General features: G+C 38.4%; 1 protein-coding gene across 3 annotated transcripts; it reads right to left on the bottom strand.

Annotated features, from left to right (window-relative positions):
* Nucleotides 1-698: 698 nt before the first annotated feature.
* Nucleotides 699-26565, bottom strand: LOC108506594 (desmocollin-2-like). 3 transcript variants are annotated; one of them, XM_017833780.1, is made up of 16 exons: nucleotides 26212-26565; nucleotides 23673-23757; nucleotides 20873-21075; nucleotides 20273-20398; nucleotides 18910-19065; nucleotides 17890-18034; nucleotides 16553-16719; nucleotides 14110-14244; nucleotides 12560-12745; nucleotides 10904-11163; nucleotides 10551-10693; nucleotides 9185-9400; nucleotides 8719-8952; nucleotides 5918-6039; nucleotides 4631-4867; nucleotides 699-3857 (listed from the first exon to the last, which is right to left on the bottom strand). In XM_017833780.1, the coding sequence occupies exons 1-16, from the start codon at nucleotides 26248-26250 to the stop codon at nucleotides 3660-3662; spliced, it is 2652 nt and encodes an 883-aa protein (XP_017689269.1). In that variant the 5' UTR covers nucleotides 26251-26565; the 3' UTR covers nucleotides 699-3659. The 3 variants fall into 3 exon arrangements, with proteins under 3 accessions (XP_017689269.1, XP_017689277.1, XP_017689285.1); XM_017833788.1 differs by having other exon boundaries at nucleotides 20273-20392; XM_017833796.1 differs by lacking the exon at nucleotides 9185-9400.
* Nucleotides 26566-27579: the final 1014 nt, after the last annotated feature.

The raw sequence follows: 27579 nt of genomic DNA, 5'->3' as shown, positions 1-27579 counted from the left end.
GAGATCTTATTAATGTATATAAATACCTGAACAGAAGGTGCACGCCAGGCTCTTCTCAGGGGTGCCCAGAACACAGGAGGCCCCATCTGAAGACCAGGAAACACATTTTTACTTTGAAAGTGACTGAGGACTGGAACAGGTTTCCCAGAGAAGTTGTAGAGTCTGTATCCTTGGAGATACTCAAAATCCACGTATTCCAGGACAAACAGCTGTAAGCAGCCATGCTTGAGCAGGTAGGTTGGACCCACCCTGGACCTTCAGAAATTCCTTTCAACCTCAGCCAATTGTGAATTTCCCTCTTTCGTTGAAGCCAGATATTGAAGCCCAATACTGATATTCTGCAGCTTTATGTTCCAAATGTGAAAATTTGTGTTATTTGCTGCCATTGGTTTTCCTTATGAAGGTTTTGAAAATAGGAGCTGCGTACTTTTTACAATTTATGGGTGAGATGAGAGAGTAATGCTTTGTACTTTTAAGATCTTGAATTTGTCGATCGTTCTGCGAACATTTTGGAAGCACTAGTAAAGACCCAGACAGCTGACCAGCTTGTGCCATAAAACTCCAGCTAGAACCCACCACTGCTCCTGCTGCAAGGACAAGTACTACTAGTATTACAGCAGTATAATGTCACAAAACCACTTCAATTAAAATTTATAAATCCAATCCTCTTCAGAAATAGGCATGCTTATCTTCATAAACTGGTTCATGTACAAGAAATGAACAGTTTTTGTAGAAGATCCTTTTATTTTGAAAAAAATTTATTACTCACTGTTGTACAAAATATACCTAAAAATATGATGTTAAGACAATTTTGACACTGCTAGGTAGTTTGCAAATTACCTAGTTGAAGAGAAGAAATCACAATTTTTAAGGCGGTTCAAGACAGTAACAACAAGTGAATTATACATTTTAACATATTCCATTTGTAAGCTTTACACAAATGTTATCTGGTACTTGGTATCTGTAAACTTTAATGCTTTATACAAAGTTCCCATTCACATATTTAGAAGATACAATGAAAATAACATTCTACAATTCATTTTTTAAAGCATCTCATTTCTACTCTTCGTTTTACAGAAATAGCTGGTTCAATTCAGAAGCTTAATTTTTCAAAGAGCCAAACAAGTAGAAGTGATTTCAGATTTCTACTTTGTTTAAAAATGGAGAAAAATTTAAGTAACTAATTATCTATGTTTGTTGAAATGTAAAAAAGAACAAAAACATTTTTAAGGCAAATTAGATTAGAAAAACATTACTCTGATTTAAATAATTTATTATTTTAATTCCAGGGTGGTAAGTTAGCAACCATCCACTTAAAACAGCCAATGCCAATTCAGTTTCAGCTCATAAAAATTTGGTCTGTTCTTTTAGCACGGTATTACTATTATATTTCATGAGGAAAGAAACCATCCTCCCAGAGGCTCCTCTACACCATCCTCCAAGTAATTTTCAAAAGAGTGCAGTCTGTTATTCATCCTAGGTCCTTCTGAACCATAGGATTTTTATATAATTTAAAAAAAACAAACAAACAAAAACACCAGCAAACATTAAGAGAGGAAGGGGGAGACATTAATATTACCTTAAAAAGTGTATAGCCAATAACTAAACATAAAGATGCAGGACATAAAGCAGCAAGATAATCACCAGGGGACAGATCTTCACCTGGCATAAAGTCAGCATAGCTTCACTGGCATCAGCAGAGCAATCTTGACTTACATCAGTCACAGATCTGACTGTCCACGTACAGAAAAAAATGTTTATGTTAGTGATAAAGAAGAGCAGTGTTCAGAAGAGTAGTGTTAGCACTAATAAAGTAAGTTCATAACACTATGGTTTTCATCTAGTATTTTGCTGCTGATGACTGTCACTCTTGTCACTGGCAGTGTACCTAGTTCAGAATGAATTCATTACCACTTTCAAATGATGCACTAAAATACATTGAGCATTGGTCTATGAAGTTCTTAACCACAGCCAGTTCTTACCAGAAATACACTGAAACCCATTTACAGTGTGAAACATAAGGTTTTGAAAGTACTATTTTATAACACTGGTAAGTTTTTATATTATTATGGGTTTTCACTGACCATAATTTGTGTGGAATGAACTGCAACCACTGTAAGTCAGCAGCAACTGAGATTTAGAGCATCATGACTCTTGGCTGTTAGTAATTATTCCTTTTACAGATCATTAGCTATAGTAAATATTTAAAAATATCCCTAAGGCATATGTTTACAGAGCAAATCCTAAAAGCAGAATTAGAGCAACAGAAATAAGTAATTGCACAAGTTTCTCATAGGCACTGAGATGTTCTTTTAAGGCACAACAGAATTCCCAGAGTGCAGAGGACAAATTACTTAACCAGGAGTGCAAATATTAAAAAAAAAAAAAAAAGAAACATTTAAAATCTGGGAAGCAGAGGTGAAATTCTACCTGCTGCTTACGACAGCATTCAGGTCCCACTACTGTCATCTGCCAAAGGTAATTCAGACTTTTGTGTGTGTGTATATATATATGTATATATAGTGTATATGTATGCTTAATCTAGTAAAATAAGAAATGGGATTCAGATGATTTCTGCCAGAGATGTTTGTAAATGCTCACCTCTACAACTACCACATATTACACTCAAAACAGACAGTTTATCCCAGTGTAATTTTGCATCTCAATAAAAAGATATTCTAAAGCACATTATTAATGGATAATATGCTCAATCCATTTGAGCTGCATCTTCTGTCAAGTTCTGCTTACAAAAAGAAACAGTTAATGAAGTCCATAACAGGGCAAATGGAAAGGTAGTCGTAGCTACACTGGACAAAACTCTCAGCAATGGTCATCATTTTTCTGCAATGATACTATGTCAAAACTCACAAAAAACTGAGGTACAAACTTAGGTGAAGTAAACATGAGATTTGTTTTGCGTTCATTTGAAATATGATAGTTACCTCTATTTTGTGATTTTTTTTTTAATCTTTTATTTCTCTAAAAGAAAAATACATACTTGCATACAATGCTGATACCCTATGTGGTGATGCCATAAATCCCTTAGGATAGCAAGTTTGATGGGTGGTAACCCATTAGGAGAAAAATATATTTTTGAATATTATTTTACATATATACAATATATATATATTTAATTTTCAACCAAAATGTAAAGTTTTCTAATATATTTATGAGTATTATGTCCAAAATGAAAAAATATTTTGTATCTCAGTTCATATAAGTTAAAAATTAACAAGGAATTTGATATCCTCCAATAAAGTTCTTGCTTCATTTCTATAAAATTAAAAGAAAACAAAGAAACAGTGAGTTAAAAAGCTTTCCTTCTCCAAAGCCAAATATAGTAAAACTTTGAAGCTGAACAATTAATTAAAAGAACACCAAGTTTGCATTTTAAGTAATCACAAAGAATGCAAAATGTCATCTAAGTAGGAACTAGCATTACTATATTAACCTAAAGACAAAATATTTTGAGTCTCTTATTTTGATGGAATGTGTCCAGTATAAGAAAATGTAAATTTAAAGCAAGAGTTACTTACACTCTCACCAGTCTATATAAATTTTTATAAACCTCTTCCCCCGTCAATTCAAAAATACCTAATATCACAAAAGTACGACAGCCACTTATTTACAGGTTTTTTTCAGCACTGTGAAAGGCACATTTATCTTTTTATGCATGTTTCTGCTAATGTCCTAAACTTGGGTTCCAACTGATCTAAGAAGTCAAGTGCCTCTTCCTCATGCTGATCACTGCAGCAGCCTACAGAGCCAGCCAAGGATCCTTTTCCTTCATAGTTATATGAAAGGAGATAATCTTCAGAATGCTTCTGTTCTTCATCCTGTCTGCATAGGTGCACCTTCTGGATAGGAAGAGAACATATCTTATTATTTTCTTAAATTGTTATCCTAAACATATTGCATAAAAATAATTTCTTTTTGATTTACCTTTCATTGATTAATTTTTAATCAGAGTGTGTCCTCTAATGGATTCCTACATACAAAAAATGCACATGATTGGTCTATATCATTAAGACTACAAAATATAAGTATTTAATAAAGAAATCATTTCTACTAGTCATGTATGTACAATAAAAGAGGAAGAACCTGTTTAAATAACCTGTCAAGCCACTAAAATCCACTCGAAATTAAACAACTGATTTACACATAACTAGTTAGGCAAGTAGTGAAGAGTTTTTTGATCTCCAAGGCATGGAATGACTGCATTTCTAATGCTGTACATTCATTCCTGCTCCATTGCTAAGGTAAGCATGAGGTTTAAATTAGTATAAAGCAAGCAGTTAGAATAAAAGCAAACACATTCCCAGAAAAACTCACAAAAGCTTCAGTAATTATTCTAAATTATTAAATATTCAAAATGAAAAATAGCACACTGCCTATAGTTTAAGCCAAGAAAAGAAAGTATTTTACAGTAATGTCTGAAATATGTCAAGGATGACTTCTTGAAAGGGTGGTATTCCAAAGGGGATGCAGACGAGCAAAGGAGAGGAAAAATTAAATGAAACCAAAACCAGAAAGCCACCTTTCTAGAACAATTACATCTCTTCCTTGAAAAGTCTGTATATATTGACCATAACCTACACTTCAAAAAATAAATCCGTTTCAGACTACTTACTTCGCCTAAACGAGGATGTGTGAAATTATGCCATTCTGAGTAGGAGTATCTACATGTGTCCATCATAGTCTGTCCTCCTCCTTCTTTAACTGATCCCAAAGTCTGGTGTCCACCTCCCTTGACTGATTCCAAGGTATGCCCTCTTCCTTTTACCACTTCAAATGTTTGCTGATCTCCTGTTTTCACTCCATACCCTCCTTGATCACATGTATTTTGTAGAGGAATTATATTTTGATCCTAACAAAAAAAAAAAAAGACAATAGTGGGGATACATTTTCCTCCTTTTTTTTTCAACTCAAAAGTCAAAACAGCAATCAAAACCAGTCAAAATTGAAAATTAAGAAGTCTCCATCTCTGCACTGTGATATTTTGAATAAAAGGCTATCCTTAGTACTTAGCATAAAAAGGTCAGTAATTCCTCTTTGGAAAGGATACAATGACAAGGGGGAAGAGGGAAAATCTGCATTTAAATATGATATGAGATCCAAAACCTGAGTTTTAATCTCAGTGAAATGTGCTATAATCCATATACTAGCTTATAATAGCATTACATTATGCTTCATAGGCAACAGAAAATTTGACACTTGGCACTCTTAGGGTTTCTTGGGTTTCGACATGAAGTAAACTACTGGTTTTAAACTTATCTCCTTTTCTTAGGGAGGACAATGTCAGGAGGTGGGGAACAACAGAAAAGAGGAAGAGTCTGAAGAGCTAAGTTCTTGTGTACAAACACAGTCCTTGACCAAACGATGTTCATGGCAGACTGAAATGCCAAAAAGGAAGAAAAAAATTTCATGAACAGGGACAGTTCATGAAATCAACTGTATTTGGGGTCATTTTTTAGGAGAAGGTCAGAAATTGTACCTGCAATTTACAACAGCTACCTTCTAAATTTAAAAATCCTTCTCCAAGGAAAAACAATAATGTTTTGCCATAAACACTATTCAACATAAGCAAAACAGCAAGTTTCCATCTAATCTCATAGTGGAAAGTGACTGAAGTAGTTAAAAGGTTCACCTGAAACTTCCTACCAAACACTTAAGATCTGGAAGAATTTAAGTTAGGCTAACAACTACAAGGTATGTTTAAATGTATAGTACTACCAAGTCTGCCTAAAGTAAGAATTTTCAAATTCTTGTTAAACGACGATGTGCATTTAATGATCCCTGCATTGACTGCTTAATTCCTTTACCAAATCACTCACTTGCATATGGTCCTGTTCTTAAATTGCAATGCTTCGGACATCTTAATTACAAGCTTCTACATTGAAGCAAACAGACAACTTACCATCACCTCTTCACCTGGAGCTTCTGTGTTTGAAATGATTAAATTGTGATTGGCACAATCATCAGTCACCTGTCTGTGCATTACTCCACGGCCACAGCAGCCACAAATTGTGATCAGGATTACTATGGAAAGGAAATAATACTATAACCTTCACCTCATTATGGTATCTATTTACATTGCATAGTGAATTTTAGATGCCTAAGCATCAAAGCATTAATTCTTTAAAAAATAATTAATTTCCGAAAATGCCCATATACAAAGCTGTATATATACACATTTTTTTCAAAAAGTATATAGAGTTTTCACTGCCTTGTTGAACTATTTCGTTCTTCTAAAACACATCTTGGTTTCCCAAAAGAAAGGCAAGTATCCTTTATGAAAGCATTGTGACTTCACAATTTCACAGTAACAAAAACTTTAGACCAAATCCAGGTGAAAAATCATGTCTTATGCCTACAACAAGGTTGTACATAAGACGTTTTTCATCTGTGAATATGCAGATGTCAAATTATATCATAAGGAACTAATATGTAAGCTAAAGGTCTCAATACCAGAAACTTCTGTTTCACACAAAAGGTCAGCAGAATCCTGGAGGGCCTCCAGCATTATGTTACAGAACAATCTTATTTAATTCCTCGCATTCATTTTATTCCTCCTATAATACTACTTTTTGTTGTCATGAAGACTCACCCAGAAATGACTCTGCATAAAAGAATCATGTACAACTAACACCCTTCATGCAGAGAACCATTCTTTTTTCTTCACTTTTCAAATTGTTAGCTTAAAAATAAAGAAGCCCAAAGGAACAGAACAGTTCTGCCTAACTGCCCACTGAGCAATCTGATGTCTGAAAACAAAAATTTCTGTGAAAACTGGCCAAGAGCCACTTTCAAGCTAATTTAGCTTCTGTAGCATCAGCTGTCAGCAAGATCTGCACCAGTGATTCTGGTAGTTTGCTTCCTGATGCTGACAGATGGACAGAAGACATCCATGACAGCACTGAGTACAGGATACACAGGGTAAAACCTAGCCAACAAAATAAAGGATCCATTTAAAAGGGATGCAGTCAAGAGGCAATGACAGAAAGGTAGCTGACATTTCACACAGTTCCTCTACTGAGAGTTCCCACATCTGAAAATTCTACCTTCGGGCTATATCACAAATTTGGGTACCTGCCCTGTTGAGATAAAACATTGATCTATCTAGCTTTCACAACATGTCCAGGTCCCAGTCTTCTATCTACCTGAGTAAGAACAGCTTGCTGAGATTCAACAGGAGCAGGACAGTTTAATTACTACCAGAAAAGCACAGAGAAGAAAGAGGTAAGAAAAAAAAAACCAAACCAATGCAAACTCTGAAATACTAGTTACTGTAACATGTCCTCTGTGATTTTAAAGGATGTTATATCTGATTCTGGTAAAAAAAAAATTATCTGGTTTTTCTTTTGCATATCACTGTCACTATCTCACTGGTTAACAGCAATATTACCCTTCTCAGAATCTTTTAGGTTTTGGGCAACTCCAGTAGCACAACATATATTTAAGGTTTTAGTCTGCTTTGGAAGTATTCAACCTGTCCTTCAACATTTCTGCATGTGGGATGGGGCAACCCCACATGTTCATACAGACTGGGGAATGAGAGGCTGGAAAGCAGTACCACGGAAAGGGACCTGGGGGTCCTGGTCGATGGCAAGTTAAATATGAGTCAGCAGTGCCCTGGCAGCCAAGAGGGCCAACCCTGTCCTGGGGGGCAGCAGGCACATCATCATCAGCCAGTCAAGGGAGGGGGTTGTCCTGCTCTGCTCTGCTCTGATGCAGCCTCACCTTGAATATTGTGTGCAGTTTGGGGCACCACAATGTAAAAAAGATACAAAGCTATTAAAGAGTGTCCAAAGGAGGGCAACAAAGACAGCCTTGAGAGGAAGCCGTATGAGGAGAGACTGAGGTCATTTGGTCTGTTCAGCTTGCAGAAGAGGAGACTGAGGGGAGACCTCATCCCAGTCTACAACTTCCTCATGAGAGGAATTGGAGGGGCAGGTAAAGATCTCTTCAATCTCATGACCAGTGATAGGACTTGAGAAAACCCCATGAAGCTGAATCAGGGAAGGTTTAGGCTGGATACCCTGAAAACGTTTTTCACCCAAAGGGTGGCTGAGCACTGGAACAGGCTTCTCAAGGAAGTGGTCACAACACCAAGCCTGTCTTGAGTACAAGAAGCATTTGGAACTACACTCTCAGGAATATGGGAATTCTTGGGGTGTCCTACACAGGGCCTCAATGATCCTGATGGGTCCCTTCCAACTCAGCATATTCTATGATTCTATGATAATACGGGCTCTTGCAAAATCCTTTGTGAAATCCAATGTCTCAGATATTCCACGTTTTAATTCACAACACAAGAAAGATCACAAAATGCTCTAGGAAATTGATTTCAGCATTTCTAGAAACAGATATATTTCTAGAACTCACAAACTTTGCTTGACCTGATAAGCACTATAATACCATCCTCTTTTGGCTCAAGTGCTGAATGCAGGATTTTTGGCCTCAACAGCATAAACATACAGAACATCTTACACAAAATATACTTAAATGAATAAACAAAAAGCCAGAGTAACTACAGCACAAGATGAGAGCAAGAAGCCTGTGATACTGACACAAATAGAGCAGGTACATTAAATCAGTGATGAGAGCTACACAATTGTCAAAATAAAAAATGTTTTAATTAAATTTGAATCAGTTTCTCTAAGCTGATTTTAAAAATTAAGTGGTTTGCATTTTGTGTTTAAAAAAAAGTGTACTTACGCAGCAATAACAGCGATCCTAAGATCATTGCAAGGATGGCCCAGAGACCAAGAGTAACATTTCCACCAGAAAGCTGACGGCTCCTGCCATCGCATTCGGTTGGGGTAACACAATCACAGAAGTTAACTCTTACAGTGGACTCTCCTACCTTTCCTCCGTTATCCATCACACTTACAGGAATATCATAAATTCCAAATGGAATATCACCCTTTGGTGAAAGATATGCACAATTATCTGTAAAAAAAATGACAAAAGCAGATCTAGTGTCAACAATACCTGCAACTCAGTTGTCACAAATATGACCGTAACCACAATCTTCCCTTCTGTTGCAGCTATACTGCTACCAGATCCGCATTAGTTTAAAGCTAGATTAAATGTGGTGACAAAAAAACTACATCGTGGAAGGATTTATACTTTCAGCACCTTTTAACCTATAGCTAAAGGAGGAGAACAAGTCTTAACGTACCGTTTTGTGCATTTATCTTCCACATGGAAGCCAAGTTACGGTCAGTTATGCGATACACAAAGGGTGTGCTGTAAGGAGCCTCATCATCATCCTGTGCAGTAAGGCAGATTGGTTCTCTGTCTCTGCACATTATATAGTCTGTTTGAGCGATTCGTGGGAAATTCTTGTTCCCAGGCACGATGCAAACCTGAATCGTTCCAGTGCCTGTTTTACCATCTGTGAGACAAAAATAACTAGTTTCAGCACCTACTTCTAACATTTGCTTATTAATTTCTAGTCCAAACTTTCACAATAAAATATCATCAACTGTAATATCGAAGTTTAGAAGTAAGGTGGAAAGCAACTGCTGATTTAGCCAGAGAGAGGGCTCTCTCTTGGCTGCTTCTCTTTGCTTGGCTGGATGCAGAAAAATCAACAGCTCCCAAATCTCAATATTCTGCATGTGCAGACAATGTATTTTGTTGACCATGTGTATCCCTGTGGGAATACATGGCGTTCTAACAGGAGGAATAGAGGCGGAAGAGCCCATAAACCAGGAGTAAAGGACACTAAGACAATCAGAGTAAAAAGCAAAAAGTGAAGATCTCCAGCCTTTTAACTTCTGGAAAGAGAAAATAAATTACACTTTCATTGCTCTCACCTCTTCTGGGAATACAAACACTTTAAGAAACAGTGGGGCTTCTTTCTGTCCTCTACCCTCTAAGTCACCATGCAGTAGCAGAGTTCATCAGTGGCACTGCCACCAAAATCTACGTGCAAGAATTGAATGAGCTCTTCCTCCTAATTACATTTTTTTTCAATACACAAATGCTCAATGCATGTATATGCATTCCAGTGAAATTACATCAAGACTACTTTTTAATCCTTTCTCTAGAAACAATTGATTGCAGATTCATATATCATCTTTATAAACAACAGAAATTCTAAACAATTTAAATTCATATTATTTATATTTAATAGCAAACTGGGACATAGAATTTTTAGCTGCAATGTCAACAATTTCTTTTCAAAAAGTTTTCTCAACTTTCCCTGTTGACAAGTTCACAGCTGCCAGGTGCTATCACTTAAAAAACAACAGTCGAGGAATAGAAGAATACAATCCACAGGAAAATCTCTCAATTTAAAATTACTAGAGGATTTTAAATGGGGACAGATAACTTTCCAAAACACTGAGAATTTGCCCTGATTTTATAAAGGCTTTCTCTGCTGTGTTATATTCCCTAAGCATTTGATGGAGCTATCCCAAAGACACAACAATGGACTAGGCGGGCCATTAGTCGGAACCACTACAGTTGTCCCCACACTAAATTTGCTCATAAACATCTGTTACAGACCACAAAGAATGCCAACAACACTTAGTACTCACTTCTGTCTATTGCAAGGACTGTGATATTGCATTGGCCTCGTCTCATTTCTCCTATGTCTCGGTCCAAGACTTTAACAGTTCTGACTTCACCCGATTTGTCATCTATGTTGATCCAATTACATTGTCCAGGTGGTATCCGGTATCTGTCAAGAATAATTTGTCTTGTTAAAGATCCCAAACATACATACACACGCATATGTACAGACATAAATATTTAGATACACATATTCATATACACTCTCACAGGTGTGCAGGTGCACACACATATATACAGCACCAACAACTTTTTCCCCTTTCCTGTATCCCACTCATGCTGTACTCCAAAAAAACTAGTAGGTAAAGTTGTTTCATACCTTATGCCTTCACTATTTCCAGTTTCTGGATCTTCTGCTACATATCTCCCAATAGCCGTCCCAATATCTTCACATTCTTTAACATCTAAGCGCAACAGACATGGTTTAAACACTGGTCCCTCATCCACATCCAGGACGTGCACTGTAACAGAGCAGGTGCTCTGGGAAAGTTGTTGTGAATGTGGTGCCAGCAGATAGGGTGCCTCGTTGTTGACTCCAATGACAAGGACCCTTTGCTTGGCACTTTCATAGTCCAGTCCCTGTAACAAAGGTGGGGTGTTGTTTTTTTTCCTTCAAACAAATACAAAACTTGGTATTGCTTTCACTGCTGAATTATTAAATAGATAAAACCGTACCACGCTTATTTACAAAAGAAACCAGCTATCCTTCTTGAACATCCATTTTGAGACACAGTAAAGGGACACGATTTTTTGAAAAAAAATGTTAAGTTCTAAGTTAGTCAAAGAAAAGAGCCTGAGGAAATACCCCTAATATGACAAGCAGCACCCCTGCCAAATTTTATATGAATATTCTGTTACTGAATTACTAGTAGAACTGAGAAAACAATTAGATGTGGTGGGGTATTTTCCTCTTCCATATCTAGCTGGCCATTATTTTAGCTTACATACATTTCCTTTCCACCACTAGTCAATCACACTTCCTCCCAGTACCTACAAATACATCTGAATCTACAGGGTTGACAGTAAGTAGCTACCATTTATTCTTCAGACCTACCATTTTTCTCCAAGGTCATCATATGCTTTTAATAGAGCTAATTTTATCCAGAAGTCACAATACTCTCTACTCTACTACAGCATTACAATAAAGATAAGAAATTTCAACTGTCTTCATATACCAGGGACAGAGCTTAAGAAAAAGTTCTAATGATTACTGGTAAAAATACCCATAATAAATAACTAAAAAAAATATTACTGGCATCTCTACCTCTATAACTCACATCTTCAAATTTTAACATTAATATTCTCTGCTCCTGAGAAGTTACCTCTTACAGCAGTTTTAACAGATGATGAAAAAGAGGCATGAAAAGGCAAAGGGATGTGCTGGAGCACAGATGCCATGGATCTTTTACCTCACATCTGTAAAGTACTGGGTATAACAAGTAACTAAACTAATACACAAAATAGCGTATGTGTACTCTCTCACACCCCAGAAAAGCAAACCAGAAGTCACTACACTGCAAAATAAAATCTGGAGAGTTTTATGCTGACATAATAAGTTTAATTCAACTCCAAGAGAGAACAAGACTGGAGAAGGTGCTCAACCTTCCCCTCCTTTGCCACTCTCCTGTCTCTGTTAAAAAAAACAGCCACGAAGCATTCCTCAAATTACATCCCTAAGTCTAAATAACAACTGTGGAACAAGGCAAAAGCACCAAGCTCTTCTGAAATGACAAACTAGAGGAAATTCCTTGGATTCTGAGCACACAAAATTGAGGAGTAGTCTGGAAGGCGAACTTTGCGGGTTATGTACCATACACAAGCCTCAATCGCTGTGTGTAATCTGCTCTAGAAGAGTGTTCAGCTCAGAAGTCTGATAAACCTTACAGTTACAGACATTCTTTGAATAAAAATGATTCCTATATTATTAAAAGTAAAACCTGAAGAAACATAAATTTTCCCTCTAGCTTTTACTTACCTTGACAACACATAGTATTCCTTCGTTTGTGTTTTTGTCTGTTGTAATTTCAAAGGCCTGATCATCATTTCCTCTTATAATTTCATACACTGCTCCTGAGCCAGGTGAACCAGGTTCATCAAGATCAACAACAGAGACTCTCAGTACTTCTACATTCACTCTGTTTTCCTCCACTCGCGTTTCATACTTGGAATATCAAAAAAAAAAAATAATTTAAATCAGAGAATACTGTTCCATGATGGAGGACTGAAGAACACCATATTTAAATAACACTACTTAAACCCAAGGGGTCAATTTACCAAGGTGCTATAATGATTTGTTTTGTTTTCATGCATTATCGTATCTTCCCCACTCCTCCCTTACACCCTAGGTCAAACAGTAACCCTTTCCTGCTAGCACAGTTGAAATCTCAGCTTCTTCATACACTCAAACTGTCATTGACATAATTAATTCTAGAATTCTTCTTCCAGGAAAGGTAAATTAGCACAGTTCCCCTCACTTACACAAGCTATAGATTCTAATTTACATACAACATGATCAAGCTGAGAATTAGAAAGAGCATTGGGCAAATTAAAAAAAAAAATATATATATATATACACATATATATATACACACACATATATATATACACATATATACATATATATATATACACACACACACACATATATATATATCCAAACTAACCACAAGAACTTGAAGGAAAGCCAAGAAGGATGAAATACATCTTCTCTACTTAGATGGCAAAGGATAAAAGGGCTTTTCTTATTTTTATCTTTTTAAAGAGCTTTGTTATTCTCTACGAGGTCAAGAAGAGCAAATAAGAGAAAAAATATCAATTAATATTACTGATGATATTCTACAGTAGTGAAGGCAAAAGGTAAAGTACATGTATTCCTCAGGAATAATGAATTATTTTTCATAAATTTCATATTACAAAATCTCCTGTGGTATTTGAGCTATGAACATGGTTTTTGAGACATTCTCTCTGTCCTGAATCATACAGATGGCAGGAATAAGCAAAGCCATAAGGCTGAGTTATAGCTATTAGTGAACAAGAAGTGGCTTAAATACTTCTGTAGAAGAAAAAAATATGTTGGAAAATCACAAGAATCTCAGTGAAAATCCTTGCATCTACTTCACTGACAAGTGCGTTTTCATTTGCAACACAGAAGTAGCCAAAAGCTGGTCAAATGGTAATGCAGTCATGACAATGCTTAGGAGTTAATCTGTTTTTCCTCCACAAAAAATTGGTTAAATTATGGGATTTCTAAAACCATGCACTGCAGGAGAAGTGAATGAAAGAGTCACATCTGCTTTCTCCCAATATGCATGCGGTAAATGACTCAAAACAACTCATATACCAATAGGTCTAATTACCAAACAGCACAACAACCAACAGGGGATTCTGAAACATCTGTATTGGCATTAACTGTCTTAGGGCATTAGGCTTCATCTGAAGGACAGTCCATCAGGGAATTAGAAAGGGGATGAAAATAGTCCTTTTTTCTTTTTAATCATTATACTGACAATTCATTTATGCACTTACTTGTATCTGTTTAAAGGATGGTGCATTGTCATTTGTATCTTCGATTTTTACAACCACTGTTCCTGTAGTGCACAAACCAAAAGGTTGACCTGCCATATCTCTCACTTCAACTAACAAAGTGTAACTGGGAACGAGCTGAAAAGAAAAATAAAAGCATACAGAAGTTTGACATGCTCACTTTTTTAATCGCATAGTTACATACAAGAGTAGAACTAAATATTTCACCCCTGCTCCACAACTCTGCTCTTAATTCAGCACTCCCCAACAAAATGAGGCAATTAGCTTTGGGGCTTTCTACCATATAGTTCCAAAAGGAAAAGCAGCAAAATACTTTTCGGTGGCTAAGCAGCAAAATACTTTTCGGTGGCTAAGCAGCACTGAGTTCAGTATCTGTGGGCAACATGCAGGATATATCCTGTATCAAATAAAGCTTCTCACAATGTCAGCATTATTTTCCAAAACCTGAAGTTTTGGAAAATACAGATGAGGCACCTTCACCTGCTATTTATGTCTTTCCTTTGAAGCAAGAGTACTCCCTTAGGTTGCCAGGAGGTAATGCGTTTCAATGTATGCCCCTTGTTTCACTAAGGATGAACAAAAACAGTGCTGCAATCAAGCCTCTGTTTGGGCTATACATGATAAGGCAATGCCTGCCATTTGGCAAGGTCTGGCATTGAAGGAGTCAGTGTCCTTATCAGTTCCCGGGGCTCTCTGATAAGCAGCTCACTTAAATCACTGACTTGAGTCAACAAGTCAACAGCAGAAAGCTTTTTTTAGCCTTACTAGTACCTGAACAACCACAGAAAAGAGGACCGGGGAGGGGAAATGGTGCAGGCAGAGGAGCAGGGGACAGGACACAACACAGTAAGATAGATGAAGCACAAAATGAGGGAGTTTGTAAATCAAGACAGTGACTCCAGTTCTGAACGCCTGGAAGCACCATTCATTTTCTCTGGTGCAGGAAAGAAATCTCCTGTTCAATTTCATAAGTTTATCTTTAAAAGATACGGAGTGGACTAATTTTTCAATCCTCCCCTCCTTCCCTCAAGTAGTCACTGTGACAGCTTCTTTAGTAGTCACAGTGATGCTTCTGATCACTGCATTTTTCTCTTGCTAAAAAAGTTGAGCTTTAGTGACAGCTTTAGTAGTCACAGTGATGCTTCTGATCACTGCATTTTTCTCTTGCTAAAAAAGTTGAGCACTGTACCTGCAAGTGCAAATTTTGCAACATGCTGTTTATGTGGATTTTTAGCCATGAAACAAAACAACATAAATATGTCATAAAGTAACTCTTTTTATCTTCAGAAAAGATATGCCTGTAGCAATGTTCTTTTCTAGAATGACTGTCTTATGCAAGAAATATTATTCTGAATTACACGCGCCTGTTAGTTTTTTCTAGTGTAAAAAATCTCTCACATGACATTCTAAAAAAAAAAAGAAATCCTGTATTTTATTTGCTCAAAAGCTAGTTGATAAGAATAAATGGCTGGCACCCTAATTTTAGGAAATGTTATATTATTGTTTAGGTTTCAAATACTGGAGATATTTCTGTCGAATATAGGATAAGTGACTACTTCCAGAGAAACTGGTTCATCTCTGTAAGGAAGCAAGAGGCAGAGCAAATGGAACTTAACTAGGAGGAAAGAGTGGCTTACAGGATTCATGGACACAGAAAGAGCAAAAATCCATAGGTCAAACAGTAGAGCCATGGGAAGTCCCCTGCCAAGGTTAGATAGAATACGGTAGATCTATGCAGAAATCTCTGGACTAATTACAGGTCTCTGAAAAGCTTCAGAAGCTCCTTAGAGAGGGTAACAAAAGTGGGTAACAGAAGCTGTATACGGTGGTTCTCATGCAAGCAATTCATAGAACCATAGAAAGGCTTGGGTTGGAAAGGACCATAGAGATCATCTAGTTCCAATCTGCCCATACCATGAGATTCCACTCACTAGATCAGTTTGCTCAGGGCACTGTAAAACCTGGCCTTGAACACCTCCAGGGATAGGGCATCCACAACCTCTCTGAGCAACCTATTCCAGTTGTCTCTCTACCTTCTGAGTAAAGAATTTCTTCCTAACCTCTAACCTAAATTTCTCCTTTTAGTTTAAAACCATTTCCCCTTGTCCCATCACTGTCTGCCCATGGAAAAAGTCACTCTCCTTTCTCATAAGCTCCCCTTTAAGTAATAAAAGGCTGCAATGACGTCTCCCAGAGTTTTCTCTTCCCCAGGCCTGTCTTCTTAGAAGAGCTGCTCCAGCTCTCCAGTCATCTCCATGGCCCTCCTCTGGACCTGCTCTAACAGGTCCATGTCCTTCCTGTGCTGAGGACCCCAGAGCTGGATTCAGTACTCCAGGTGGGGTCTCACAAGGGCAGAGCAGAGAGGGGTTAAGAAGCTATCTCTGTGCACTAGATAAGACATTAAAGAGGCTTCAGGAAAGATCACCTCTCTGTCCAGCTGCGGTAGCAATACAGAAATGACACCGGTGTCACCATGTAAAGAAAATGCTGGAGTAATTGGTGGATTTTGTGACACAATGCGGTATTTCAAGGTAGTATGCAGAGTATAAGGCTCATCTCTGTCCTCTGCAGTCACTTGTCCAACAACAACACCTGTAAACACAATACAGGAATTTTTAGTTCCAGAAAAATCTGCATATAATAAAAAAAAACTATTTGAACACGTATTTCTGTTTTAAACACATGAAAATAGCTACTTGGTCATTTAGCTATAAATTAAAATAATACTTAAAACACAGTAAATAGCAGTAAAAAAACAGTATTAGTGTAAAATTATCTAATTTAACCCTCCGGGTATTTTTTTGCCTTCTTAGACAAAGTTGTGATTATTGCAGCTGTCAGAAAGAACAATCCAAAGAAACACTGAAAGTTTACATTTCAGTTAGTGTTTTTGACAGTGACTTCTAATTGAGCATCTCTAAAACAGTTGAAAAGGTGTTGCCAGGGGATGGACGAGGAGGTTCAGGAGCTTTCTGACCTAATTCAAACTGCACTACCGCATCACACGAACACTGCTATACCTCCTCCCCATAGCCCCACTGGTTTTGGAACTTCACTTTAAATCAGTAACTCACACAGTAAGAAGTAAAGCAGCTCAGAGAACGAAATGCAAGTGGTTTTTTGGGGTGACGGGGAAGACACTTTGTTTCCTTTTTTGTGAAGCAAGTTAGACTTTCCCCACCCTACAGCCCTACCCTAGGAGATGGGCGAGGAATGGCAAACCATGGCTTCCACATTCCTTATTGTCTGGGGTCCACCTTTCTTCTCCCTGCTTTTGTTGCCTGTTACACAGACACATGAAGCCAGTAACAGGCAAATGCCAGCCTTTTATAGCTATGGGCAGAAGCAAGACTTTCTCCACCTCTCCCAGGAAAAGTCTCACCTTAGTTCATTAGCTTGCACAAATGCTGCAAGCTTAACCAAAGGCATTTTACACCTTAGAATACCGTCTTTTTAGTTATTTAGGAAACTTCTAAAAACTTTTCAGGGAAACAGATTTTTTGTATAAAATAAAAATAATAATGTTCTGAAATTCTTACACCATTTCAGAACACTGAATCATCTCAGTTTTTAAAAATTTCTTTTAACAATATTTTTCACTATGATGGAGATGACATTTTGGAATTTCTAATAATTAAGAAATCTTGAGCTGCTTTTTGCAAATTCAGTCTCTGCTGTAACAAAATACTTCTCAGGAAATCTCATTGAAATTCATTAAAAGGCTGAGTAGTGGTGTGTTCACAGATTTAAAACAATTCTTACCAGGCTTGGAATTTTCAGGGACACAAAACTCAAACAGATCTTGTGTAAAATATGGAGCATTATCATTATCATCTTCTATCCTGATTGTATGCACAAGTGGTACTTCTGGTGAATAACCATCTGGAGTGGTTGCAAAGCAAATGATCTGGAGGATGTAAATTCAGTGCTTAAGCAACAGGCAGTACTATTACACTTTTACTTCAATGAAAGAGCCAATAAAATAAAATACAATGTGAACAGCATACCCTTTTCAAGACCAGGCTCTTCAGACACATGGAAGGGAAAGTGACAGGTATCTTAGAGTGACAGCAACACAAAACCTTTAAATGCTTCTAATCTTCCCCCTTTCCATTCCTCACACTACAAATATTTGAATCACTTTCTTCCTGACATCCCCCCAACTCTATCAAAGACTTTTTCCAAATCTCTTGAACACATTTTTTTCCGAGTGTTTATGAGGCAATCTCAGCATTTCCAGAATTTATACACAAATATTGCTATTTAAAGCAAAACCAAGAGTGACAGCAATTTGCCCATTATAACATAATCCAATAAAATGCAGCGAAATTACCTAACTAGAAGGGGTTTCTACTAATTGCCTTCTTACACTTCTCAGCCAGTAGAGAGAGCAGTGTACCTTGCTAACAAAATATCAGAACTGAACAGCTTGAGAGAGACAAAAAACCACAGCTGTCTAGTGTTTATAATCATTTTGGGTTTTGTAGACCTTTTCAACCTCCCCTTAAAAACTCTTCCTAAAAGTGATGTAAACCGAATAGCCCACTACCTTTATGCTGTAATTAGTCTAAGCAGTGAAAAGCAAAACTATTCTCAAAGTCTAGATGACCAGCTATTTTGGTCACTGATTTCATCTCTTCAACACCAAGGATATTACTCAGAACAAAGAGCTGATTCCATATCTTGTCTGCTGCTAGTTTCCCCTGTAACCCAGCTGTCAAATAAATGCATGACAGAAAGAAAAAAAAAAAGTAATCATATTTACACAACTTAGGCCTGTACCTGAAAGCTTGGATATTGTTCCCGGTCTACTGCACGAGTAGCAAAGATATTTCCAGTTTCTCTTTCTATGTAAAATAAACCCTTTGGATCTTGATCAATTCCTGGTCCACTTGCAGAATAATAAATTGTGTAGTTCTGAGCTGTGTCTGACTGGACCTATAAGAAGATGTTTTTAAGCCCAAGGAAAACCAGCAGGATCATTTTAATACATTTCCCCCTTTTCATTATCACGTTTAGCACAAACAGGAATTCTTAAAAAAAAAACCACCAAACTTGATTTACTTCCGTAGCAGCTTAAATTTCACAGAATAGGAGAACAGTCTGCCATGTAACTGCCTTCCTTTATAATGTGTGTACATGAGAAGGGGAGTTAATTCATAAAACTCATAAATGTTTAGAACTATCAAACAATTAAAGAAATGACAGTATGCAAAAAAAAATATTTTTGAAATCTAATCTCTCTAGAATACTGCATATACGAGGTACATCCTTGTCTTGATCAAGAGATTTTACTTTTATTGCATTCATTGACAATGAGCTGGTTTGCAACTAGAGAAGAAAAAGTGGAGGAAGCAGAGAAAGGAGAGGAGGAAGGAAGACAACCTAGAGTATAGTCCAGACATATGCCAATTCAGACAGTTTCTCTGCATCTCATTACAAGCACTAAGGAGGTAACATTAGTTATCTATTTATAAATACTCTTCTACAAAAATACTTTCCTTACCTACTGGATGCCAGAAGTTAGGAAGGTAAGATTAGAAGAATGATTGCTCTGCACAGACTCTGTTATTACACTTGTCTCTACACATCTGCTCCCAGCCACTCTGTAATCTAGAGAAGGCTAGATAGATCTATGATAACTTCAGTTCTTTCATTTCTCTTTCACGCCTACTTGTTTTCTTCCAGTAAGTACTGTTCCAAATAACACAGGCCATATTCAGTCTTCAAGGCTGAAGGTATACACCTCAAGCTCCAGAAAGGATGAAGACATGCAGCTAAAATTTACCCCAGTCTGTGTTTACAAAACCTCTTTCTGGGCAACGTTTAGTGGAGGGTTGTTTGTTGGTGGTTTTTTTTGTAATTATACACTTCACTGATTTCCAGGACAAAAGAGCTCTCTTTGATAGTATGCTGCTCTCCTTTTTTTCAACTCTTGCACAATTCCAGTTTGCTCCAACAACTATGATCACAAGTTACTCAGCTACAAGACCATGAGACATACAATGAACAGGACAGAACAAGACAGAGGAGTAATAGCAGGAACATCAGTAGGGAACACAAGACAGTTCATTTTCTTCTTCATCATCAAAGTCACATAAAAAACTAGCTTGGGACATAAAATTGGAGGTTGTATAAAATGTACCTGCTGAATTTGTAGAGGAAAAGGTCCCAGTGAGTTCTCTATCATAACAGATGGAATAGGGCCCCACCTTCTTTTGGTTCGCTTGAGAACTGTATCTCTAGCATGCCTGGTCTTCTGTGTCTGGGTCTCGGAGATAAAAAGACAGATAAGAATATATCCATTTATTCTTAACCATGTATATTTTTGTTTAACTGCCGTCTTGTGTCTCCATCTTGCCCCCCCCCCCGTTGCAGTCCTCCTACTGATCCTTTTTTTTTTTCCAAGGTCTTAATTTTTGATTATATCTATGATAGTATTCCAAGTTTTTTCATTTGCTGTAATACTTTGCATGAATAAAATCTGCTTTAATTCCTCAAACATGGCTTTTAAGATTCCTGACATTCCTGATTAAGCTACTTGCTAGTATCTCCCCTTTGAGAAAAGCAATCTGCTGACTTAAGAAACCCAGTAATCAACATCTGCTAAATAAAATTATACTCTGTTCCAGTATTTTGCCCTATTATTTGAATTCCAAAAGTCAACTACAGTTACTCAGCATGAAACTGTACTCTGTGAAACAGAATTTCAAATAAGTAAGGTATCTTGAAATCAGAAGCTCACCTTCTTTTCTTCTTCCACTAAGCTAACATATATTTTCTTTTCAACTTGTTCTTGAATGTCTTTAAGTAATATGGTAAAAGTTTTTTTCTCAGCAGACAAAGAAAGAGCAGATGTTGTGTACACAGAACCATCCTCTAGAATCTTGAAGTTCCCATCAGTGGTACTGATAAACTCTGCAGACTGAAGGCATTCTTTCAAATCAACTACAAGAAAAATGGACAATAACTCAAACACAAAAAAAATAACATCCTCATAAAACAACAAAACGTGCCCCATGTAAATTAAAATGTAAAAATTACATTTACTGACACAGTCTTCAAGTATTTGTTCATTCAGTATTTAAGCACCACAAATACAGATTCTAGAACCCATGTATGCACTCAGATTTGACCCAGTTTACATTAATTTCCACCCTTGTGTTCACAAGTGGCTCCGAAAAAACATCGGTGCATTATGGATATCTCTCAACAAAACACTATTACATTGGTAAAAGTACTGAAGCATCGGAGATGAATTAATACATTTAAATGCAAAAAACATTGTAGACATGTCCATTATTGATCAGTAGCCATTACAGTTGCCTTGTGCTCCATGCCCTACAATATCAGTGAACACGATTAATTAATGCAAATACCCAATGGAGACATTACATCTTGGAAGTTTCGCCCTCAGGAGGAAAGCACTGACTGGTACTGTGTGATTTAATAGCCTTGGGAGGACAAAGGCCTTTAAATTATGAGGCAGACAGATGGGAGAGATAAAGACTAACTCTAGAACAACCTATTAGCAAATTTTTAATATGTATGTGATAGAATCCCAGGTTTATAGAAAGTACCAGGTAATTTTAGCATACTTCCAAGATATTTTTCACTGCATTTGCTATCACTTGTGGCTAAAATAAATTCTTACACGCTGCAATAAACTTGGTTTACCAGCAAGTAATTCAGCATTACAGTTGGAGAAAAATCAGGATACTTCCAATGAATTGCAATAGGACCACAGCACTAAGCAAGAATGATTTGGCACCTTGAAAAAGATGGAAGCCAGAGACCAAACTCCAGACAAATGATCCTTGTTGAGTACAAGAGATCTCAGTGTCATGTTCTCCAAATCAGAACTTTTCAATACTTCTTCAATGTTATCATAGTGGGTGGGACACTACTCTATCAAGGCTGATTGCAAAATTCCCAGAGTAGATTCAGAATTTCATCCCATATATGCAGATGATATTTTCAATAAACTATATTCCATTTCTCTTTCAAAACTGCAAGGACAGATGTGAAGCATAATTTTAAATATGATATGATTTCTTCTTTCTCTTAAGTTTGACCTTTATCTGTTTAAATAAATATTTGCTACACTTTCTATGGTACTGTAGCAGTGACTCCTGTCCTTTTTCACCTGTACAGTGAAAATGCAGTATTGAAAAGAATAGCACTGCCTTACTGAAATGTGTTTCATACTGCTGCATATTACATCACTGCATTTTCAAAAATACCAGACTGAAGATTTTTTTTTCTGATCGTTATATGAGTCAACACTACGTTCAGTTAGCTATAGCTTTGTGGCATTTTTTTTAAAGCCTCTGATCTAAGTTAAAAGTATCAAAAAATCTTACAACAACCAGGAAAATCCTGACTGATTTCACTGTCAAGATATAGTCCTTGTATAAATGCAAAATACTTCTCAATAAATGTTTAAGTAATGTCATTTGAGCTATAATGGTTTTGTTAAATGTTTGGGTGAAAAAAAAAGTTTCAGTTGAATGCTATGCAATTTATTTCAAAGCAGTGCAATAACATGAAGTTTTATTTTTATATAAATCCAAGTTTATTTACACAGAGAAATGTTGAAGTCTATGAGAATTCACACAGCTATAGCAAGCTTCTTCATTTAAAAATTTAAAAATAAGGTCAATGAATTTCCACTATACAGCTAGATTTTCTGAGCACTTGCATTGTGATGAACTACCAATCCACTTATTATTTATATATTATCCTTCTGTAGGAATGTGGATTAAGATTGCAGAGTTGCAGCATATTCCTCTGTTGTGGTAGGACTCATAAAGGGCACCTCTGAATCCTCAAACTCAGTCTCAGGCACAACAGAACCCTGTAGCAGTTCCTATGCCACACCTTTTAAAGCTGCCTTTCAAAGACTGGTCTGAAAAAAAAAAAAAGAGTGGGGTGTTTTCTGGTCTCTCCTATTCCTCTCAGTCACCTGTACACTGCTCTAAATCAAGACAGACCGACCAGTCAGACAGGAGCATTCTCCAGTCAGATACGATGCAGGACACCTCTGCAACACATCCCCTTGTATGCCCTGAATGCTCCAGCACTGCTGAGCAGTCACATCCACGTTTCACAGAGCAACAGCTTCTTGGTGCCTGGTTATGTGGGTTTTGTCTTCTTTTTTTATCTTTTCCATTGTCCAAATGACTTACTGTCTTCTTCATATGACTGTGGGTGAGGGGTGCGCCTCGAAATACCAAGCCACTTATTTGAATACTAAGCCTTAGACTCCACATTTTGAAAACATTAAACTCTGGCATTCTAGTTTTAGGATAAATACCATAACCTAACAATAGCTGTTTACGCAAAAGTCAAGTGGATGTACAGAGCCAGTGTTCAAATCCGTAACAAACACAGGGCGTATCCTTCACAAAAAGGCTGATCCAGCTGTTTAACTGGCTGTCCAGTCATCCATTCATTCCATTAAAAAAGTCTCCTCCACTGTTCATAGCATCTCCAGCAAAGGTGCAATGTTGTGTTGTTAAGATGGGCATCTCACAGTTTCTCACCTCTGCCAACTAATGTGTCAGCCTCTAGTTCAGAAGGAACATGAAAAATTACTTTCTTGCAAGCTTCACAGCACAAACTCAGTACCTAGAAAACAAATTAAGAAATCAGGAAAAAAACCCCACATAATTACGTGATATTTTGAATAATAACTAGACACTAAAGTTGAGTTTGTTAAGACAAACAAGTCAAACAGCACAGAAAGCACTCCTTGCTAAAAAAACTGAGTACTGTGCAGCATAGCATATAAAGTTTCAAACTGGAAACAAGGTCTGACTACTGCTCCTGGATTTGTCCATGGTTTGTGTTCAGTTTTTTTTCTAAAATCACTGCAGCACCGACATTAACACCAAGAGTTTCTTTTAACTAGAAAATTTCACCTTTAGTAGAGAAAAGATAAAACACAGCTTCCCCGTGCACTCCCTCCAACAGTATTCCTGGCCAATTTAGATCCAAGGTCTCTAAGTATTAAGTTTAATCCATCAACACTCAGTTTGGTAGAACTCTGGTGATGCTGAACATTAAAGGGACAAACGTCTTATTAAAACCACATGACGACACTTGCACTTACATATCACTTTGCATCTTCAAAGTACATTCTCAACAAACTAATTAAATCTAGCTTCAGCAATTAGATATGACATAAAACGTCAAGTATTACAGCAGTCCACTCCCATATAACCAGTTACAAAATGGGGTCCTCCTCAAAATTCAAATGAGTAGTAGATAACCAGACCTTTTTCTAAAAAGAATCACACAGAGGTACAAACATTTTCCTCAGCAGAGAGCAAGTGAGTCCTGATCTCAGATCATATGTGTAAATATTTTGCCTAGTTTCTATCCCTATGTTTAAAATTGTAATCCAAAAATCACATAGAGGAATTTAAATACATCTATCCACCCTTTTTTGTGCATTTATTCTTTCAGGATGAAAGTCTAGCAAAAAAGAAAAACAATTTTTATTTTGCACATTCCTTTGGGATTAAAGGTATAAAGGAGTAAATAGCTAATTGAAATTCTGAAAATTAATTGTGATGCTTATTAAGAAAACATTTGAATAAATGTTTTGAATAAATTAAATAAATAAAATACTTTAAACACTTTAAGACATTAGGAACCTTTAGAAAAACTGTGATCAGCTAAAAACAATATATGCTGTGTCTGCACCGTAAGAGCTCTTCATACAGTTCCTTATAGATATGTATATATGCAGATATAAAAATATGTGTATATACAAATAAACATCTCTGCTTATGTATTAGTAGGCACTTTCCTTAGTAATAGGCACTTAATAAAACACTCTCTCCTGAGCGACTTTTAAGTTATTGAAATCATATCTTATTACACTGTTCTAAAATATTTTAAGAATCAATGACATTTAATTTTGAAATAGTAATGCCAAGTTCAGTCTGATGTCAGCACAAAGAACAATAAGTTAAACAAAAGTAAGTGGTAGTTATTCACGGACATAAAGACATAAGGAAACATCAGGTAAAAAGAAGCTGTGATGTCCTTTACACAAAGAAGACACCTCAGAATTTTTTTTCTTTGGGTGTTTTTTTTTTCTGCTTAACAGGAGAATTTTTTTTTTTTTATTAAATATATGAGTAAAGTTGCTTGCATTTCTTCGGGTTTTGCTATTAATATCCTTGCAAAGGCAGGCATGCATAGTGTCTGGAATAGCAACACTTTCATTAAAATATACATACGTAATTAATATAAAACTAATAAATTCAGTGCTTCACCACTACCAAGTATTTTTCTTTCACAGGCTCAAATGATCACCTGCCCACTTTTTGCGAATAGAATGATAATAGGGAGGAAAGAGGGTAAGAAAAAAAAGAAAAATCACTTTTATTCATCCACTGTAGGTTAAAAAGAAAAAAAAAGAAAACGAGCGAGAAAACTCCCCGGCTTTCCCCGGCAATGGCCTTTCCAGAGCTGGTAATTATGCACAAGTACAATAAACTGAAGGTAAAGGAAATCGCTGAAATTGTTCGATGCACAGCTAACTCTTCCCGAGGAGCTCAGCACGCTCCCCACTGTGGCACAATCCTTCCCATGGAAAAAGGACAACGGGGTGGGGAGAGGCAGAGGGGGGACATCTAAATAAAACCAACCGCGGTTTAATTTTTTTCTACGAATAACCAGCCGCAGCGACCCGAGCGTGTGCCCGTCGCGTAACCTCACGGTCCAAAAGCCACCCGACCCGACCTGTCCCAAAGCGAACGCCGCGAACGCCGCAACCCGCCGGTTTCCTCCCTGCGCCGAAGACCCCCGAGGTGCGCCCCGGGGCCGCACAGCCTCCGCGCTGCTCCGCGACCGCGGCAAGGACCGCGCCGAGGGGAAAGCTGGTTTGGAATAAAGAGCCCGGCAGAGACCACCAGCTCAGAAGTCTGTCCTGGCGCTGCACACCCGCAAGTGGAGCAGTCACAGCGCGGAGGGCAGGCGCGGCGGCGCGGCCAGGTGAGTGAGCGGCCGGAGCCCTGCGCTCACCCCGGCGCCCTCCCACCCACCCACTACCTTCTCTCCCTCACTCACCAGGAGGCCGAGGACGAGGCGGGGGGCTGCGGGGGCCATGGTGCGCGGGGCTGCGCGGGAAAGGGGGATCCGCCGCCGTCGGTGTTGCTACGGCGGGCGAGGGAGCGAGTGCGAGGAGCCGGAGGAGGTGGAGGCGGCGGCGTGTCTCCGCGGCAGCCCGTCTCTGCTGTCCCCTCCCGTCTGCCAGAGGAGCCGGCCGGTGGGGAGGGTGGGACCGCGCGCGGCAGCGGCGACTTTAATTACTCCTTCGTTTTTTTTTTTCCGCCTTTTGGGTAATGCCCGTCCCGGGCTCGGCTCTGGGACACCCCGCCCGCCCGCCGCCCACCTCCGCGGCCAGGCGCTGTCTCTCCCCTCCCCTCTCCTCCCCACGGCACCCCGCCCCGCCGCGGCGCTGGCTGCGCGCACAGCGGAGCGGGGCCGCGCCCGGGGAAGCTCTGCCCCCCGCCCCAGCGTGCCGCTCCTGGGCGCGGCACCCGCCCCTCCCTTCTCCCTTCTCTCTTCCCTTCTGCTTTCCTTTCCCTTCCCTGCCAGGCCGCGCCCCGCGGGGCGTAGGTTCCGCGCGGGCGGGTCACGTCCCGCTGAGACGGCTCCAGCCTGCGGCCGCCATGTCGCAGACCCTGCCGGGTGGTGACTGCGAGCAAAGTTTCGGCTTTTCAGCGGAATTTCTTCTTCTCGGCACGGTTGTGCTGGTCCGATTGAGGCCGCGGGTCCTCACCTATGACTCCTGGGTTTCGGAGTGGCTCAGGTGAATCAAGGCCGAAGTAACAATAACAAGCGCAGAGTCGCAGGTTGCACACACAGAAGGTGGGCTTCCCATGGGAACAGCCTGCACTCAAAGACTTTTCAGCCTGAAGCAAGGTGTAATGTTTCTTTTTGTTCCACGCTCTGCTTCAGAAGCAACTATTACCGAATTGTAGCTTTTTTATCAGCCAGTCACAAAGCACTTCAAAAAGAAGATCAAGTGGATTGGTAGCTACTTGTCATTATTTCTGGCAAAAATTCCCAGAAGTCCTGTCTTTTTCTTACAATTTCCCAGAAGTCCTGTCTTTTTCTTACAATTTCACGTAAATGAGGGTGATCGGTGACTTGTTGCATCTGAAAGTGTGAGACATTCACTGCTGGATGTCACCAGTAGTGATTGTAGGTGGCAAGAAAGGGAGAGGTGAAACCATGGGGCGGTTGTAGTGGGACGTGCACATTTGTGTGGGCATAAGAATGCTAGAATGTCTGAAAACACGGCCATGCCCCCATTCTAGTCATGTGGGCAATCCATAGAGGTGTGTGTCCAATTGATTGGTTACACATGAGTGCATTCTGGGCCCACTGTTATAACCTGTGGTAATCTACGATGACCTGCGATAACATTCA

Source organism: Lepidothrix coronata, unplaced genomic scaffold (genome assembly GCF_001604755.1).
Source record: "Lepidothrix coronata isolate B3197 unplaced genomic scaffold, Lepidothrix_coronata-1.0 Scaffold6, whole genome shotgun sequence".
Lineage (NCBI taxonomy): Eukaryota > Metazoa > Chordata > Aves > Passeriformes > Pipridae > Lepidothrix > Lepidothrix coronata.
The sequence above is the reverse complement of the archived record's forward strand: the minus strand, read 5'-3'. Positions and strand labels throughout refer to the sequence as shown.

Excerpts from the sequence above, each read along its gene's own strand:
- LOC108506594 (XM_017833780.1), bottom strand. The coding sequence starts at position 26,250 with ATGGCCCCCGCAGCCCCCCGCCTCGTCCTCGGCCTCCTG. Across the intron at positions 16,720-17,889 it reads CCCTGAAAATTCCAAGCCTG|GTGTTGTTGTTGGACAAGTG; the intron begins GTAAGAATTGTT and ends TTGTGTTTACAG. Across the intron at positions 4,868-5,917 it reads CTCCAGGTGAAGAGGTGATG|GATCAAAATATAATTCCTCT; the intron begins GTAAGTTGTCTG and ends TTTTTTTGTTAG.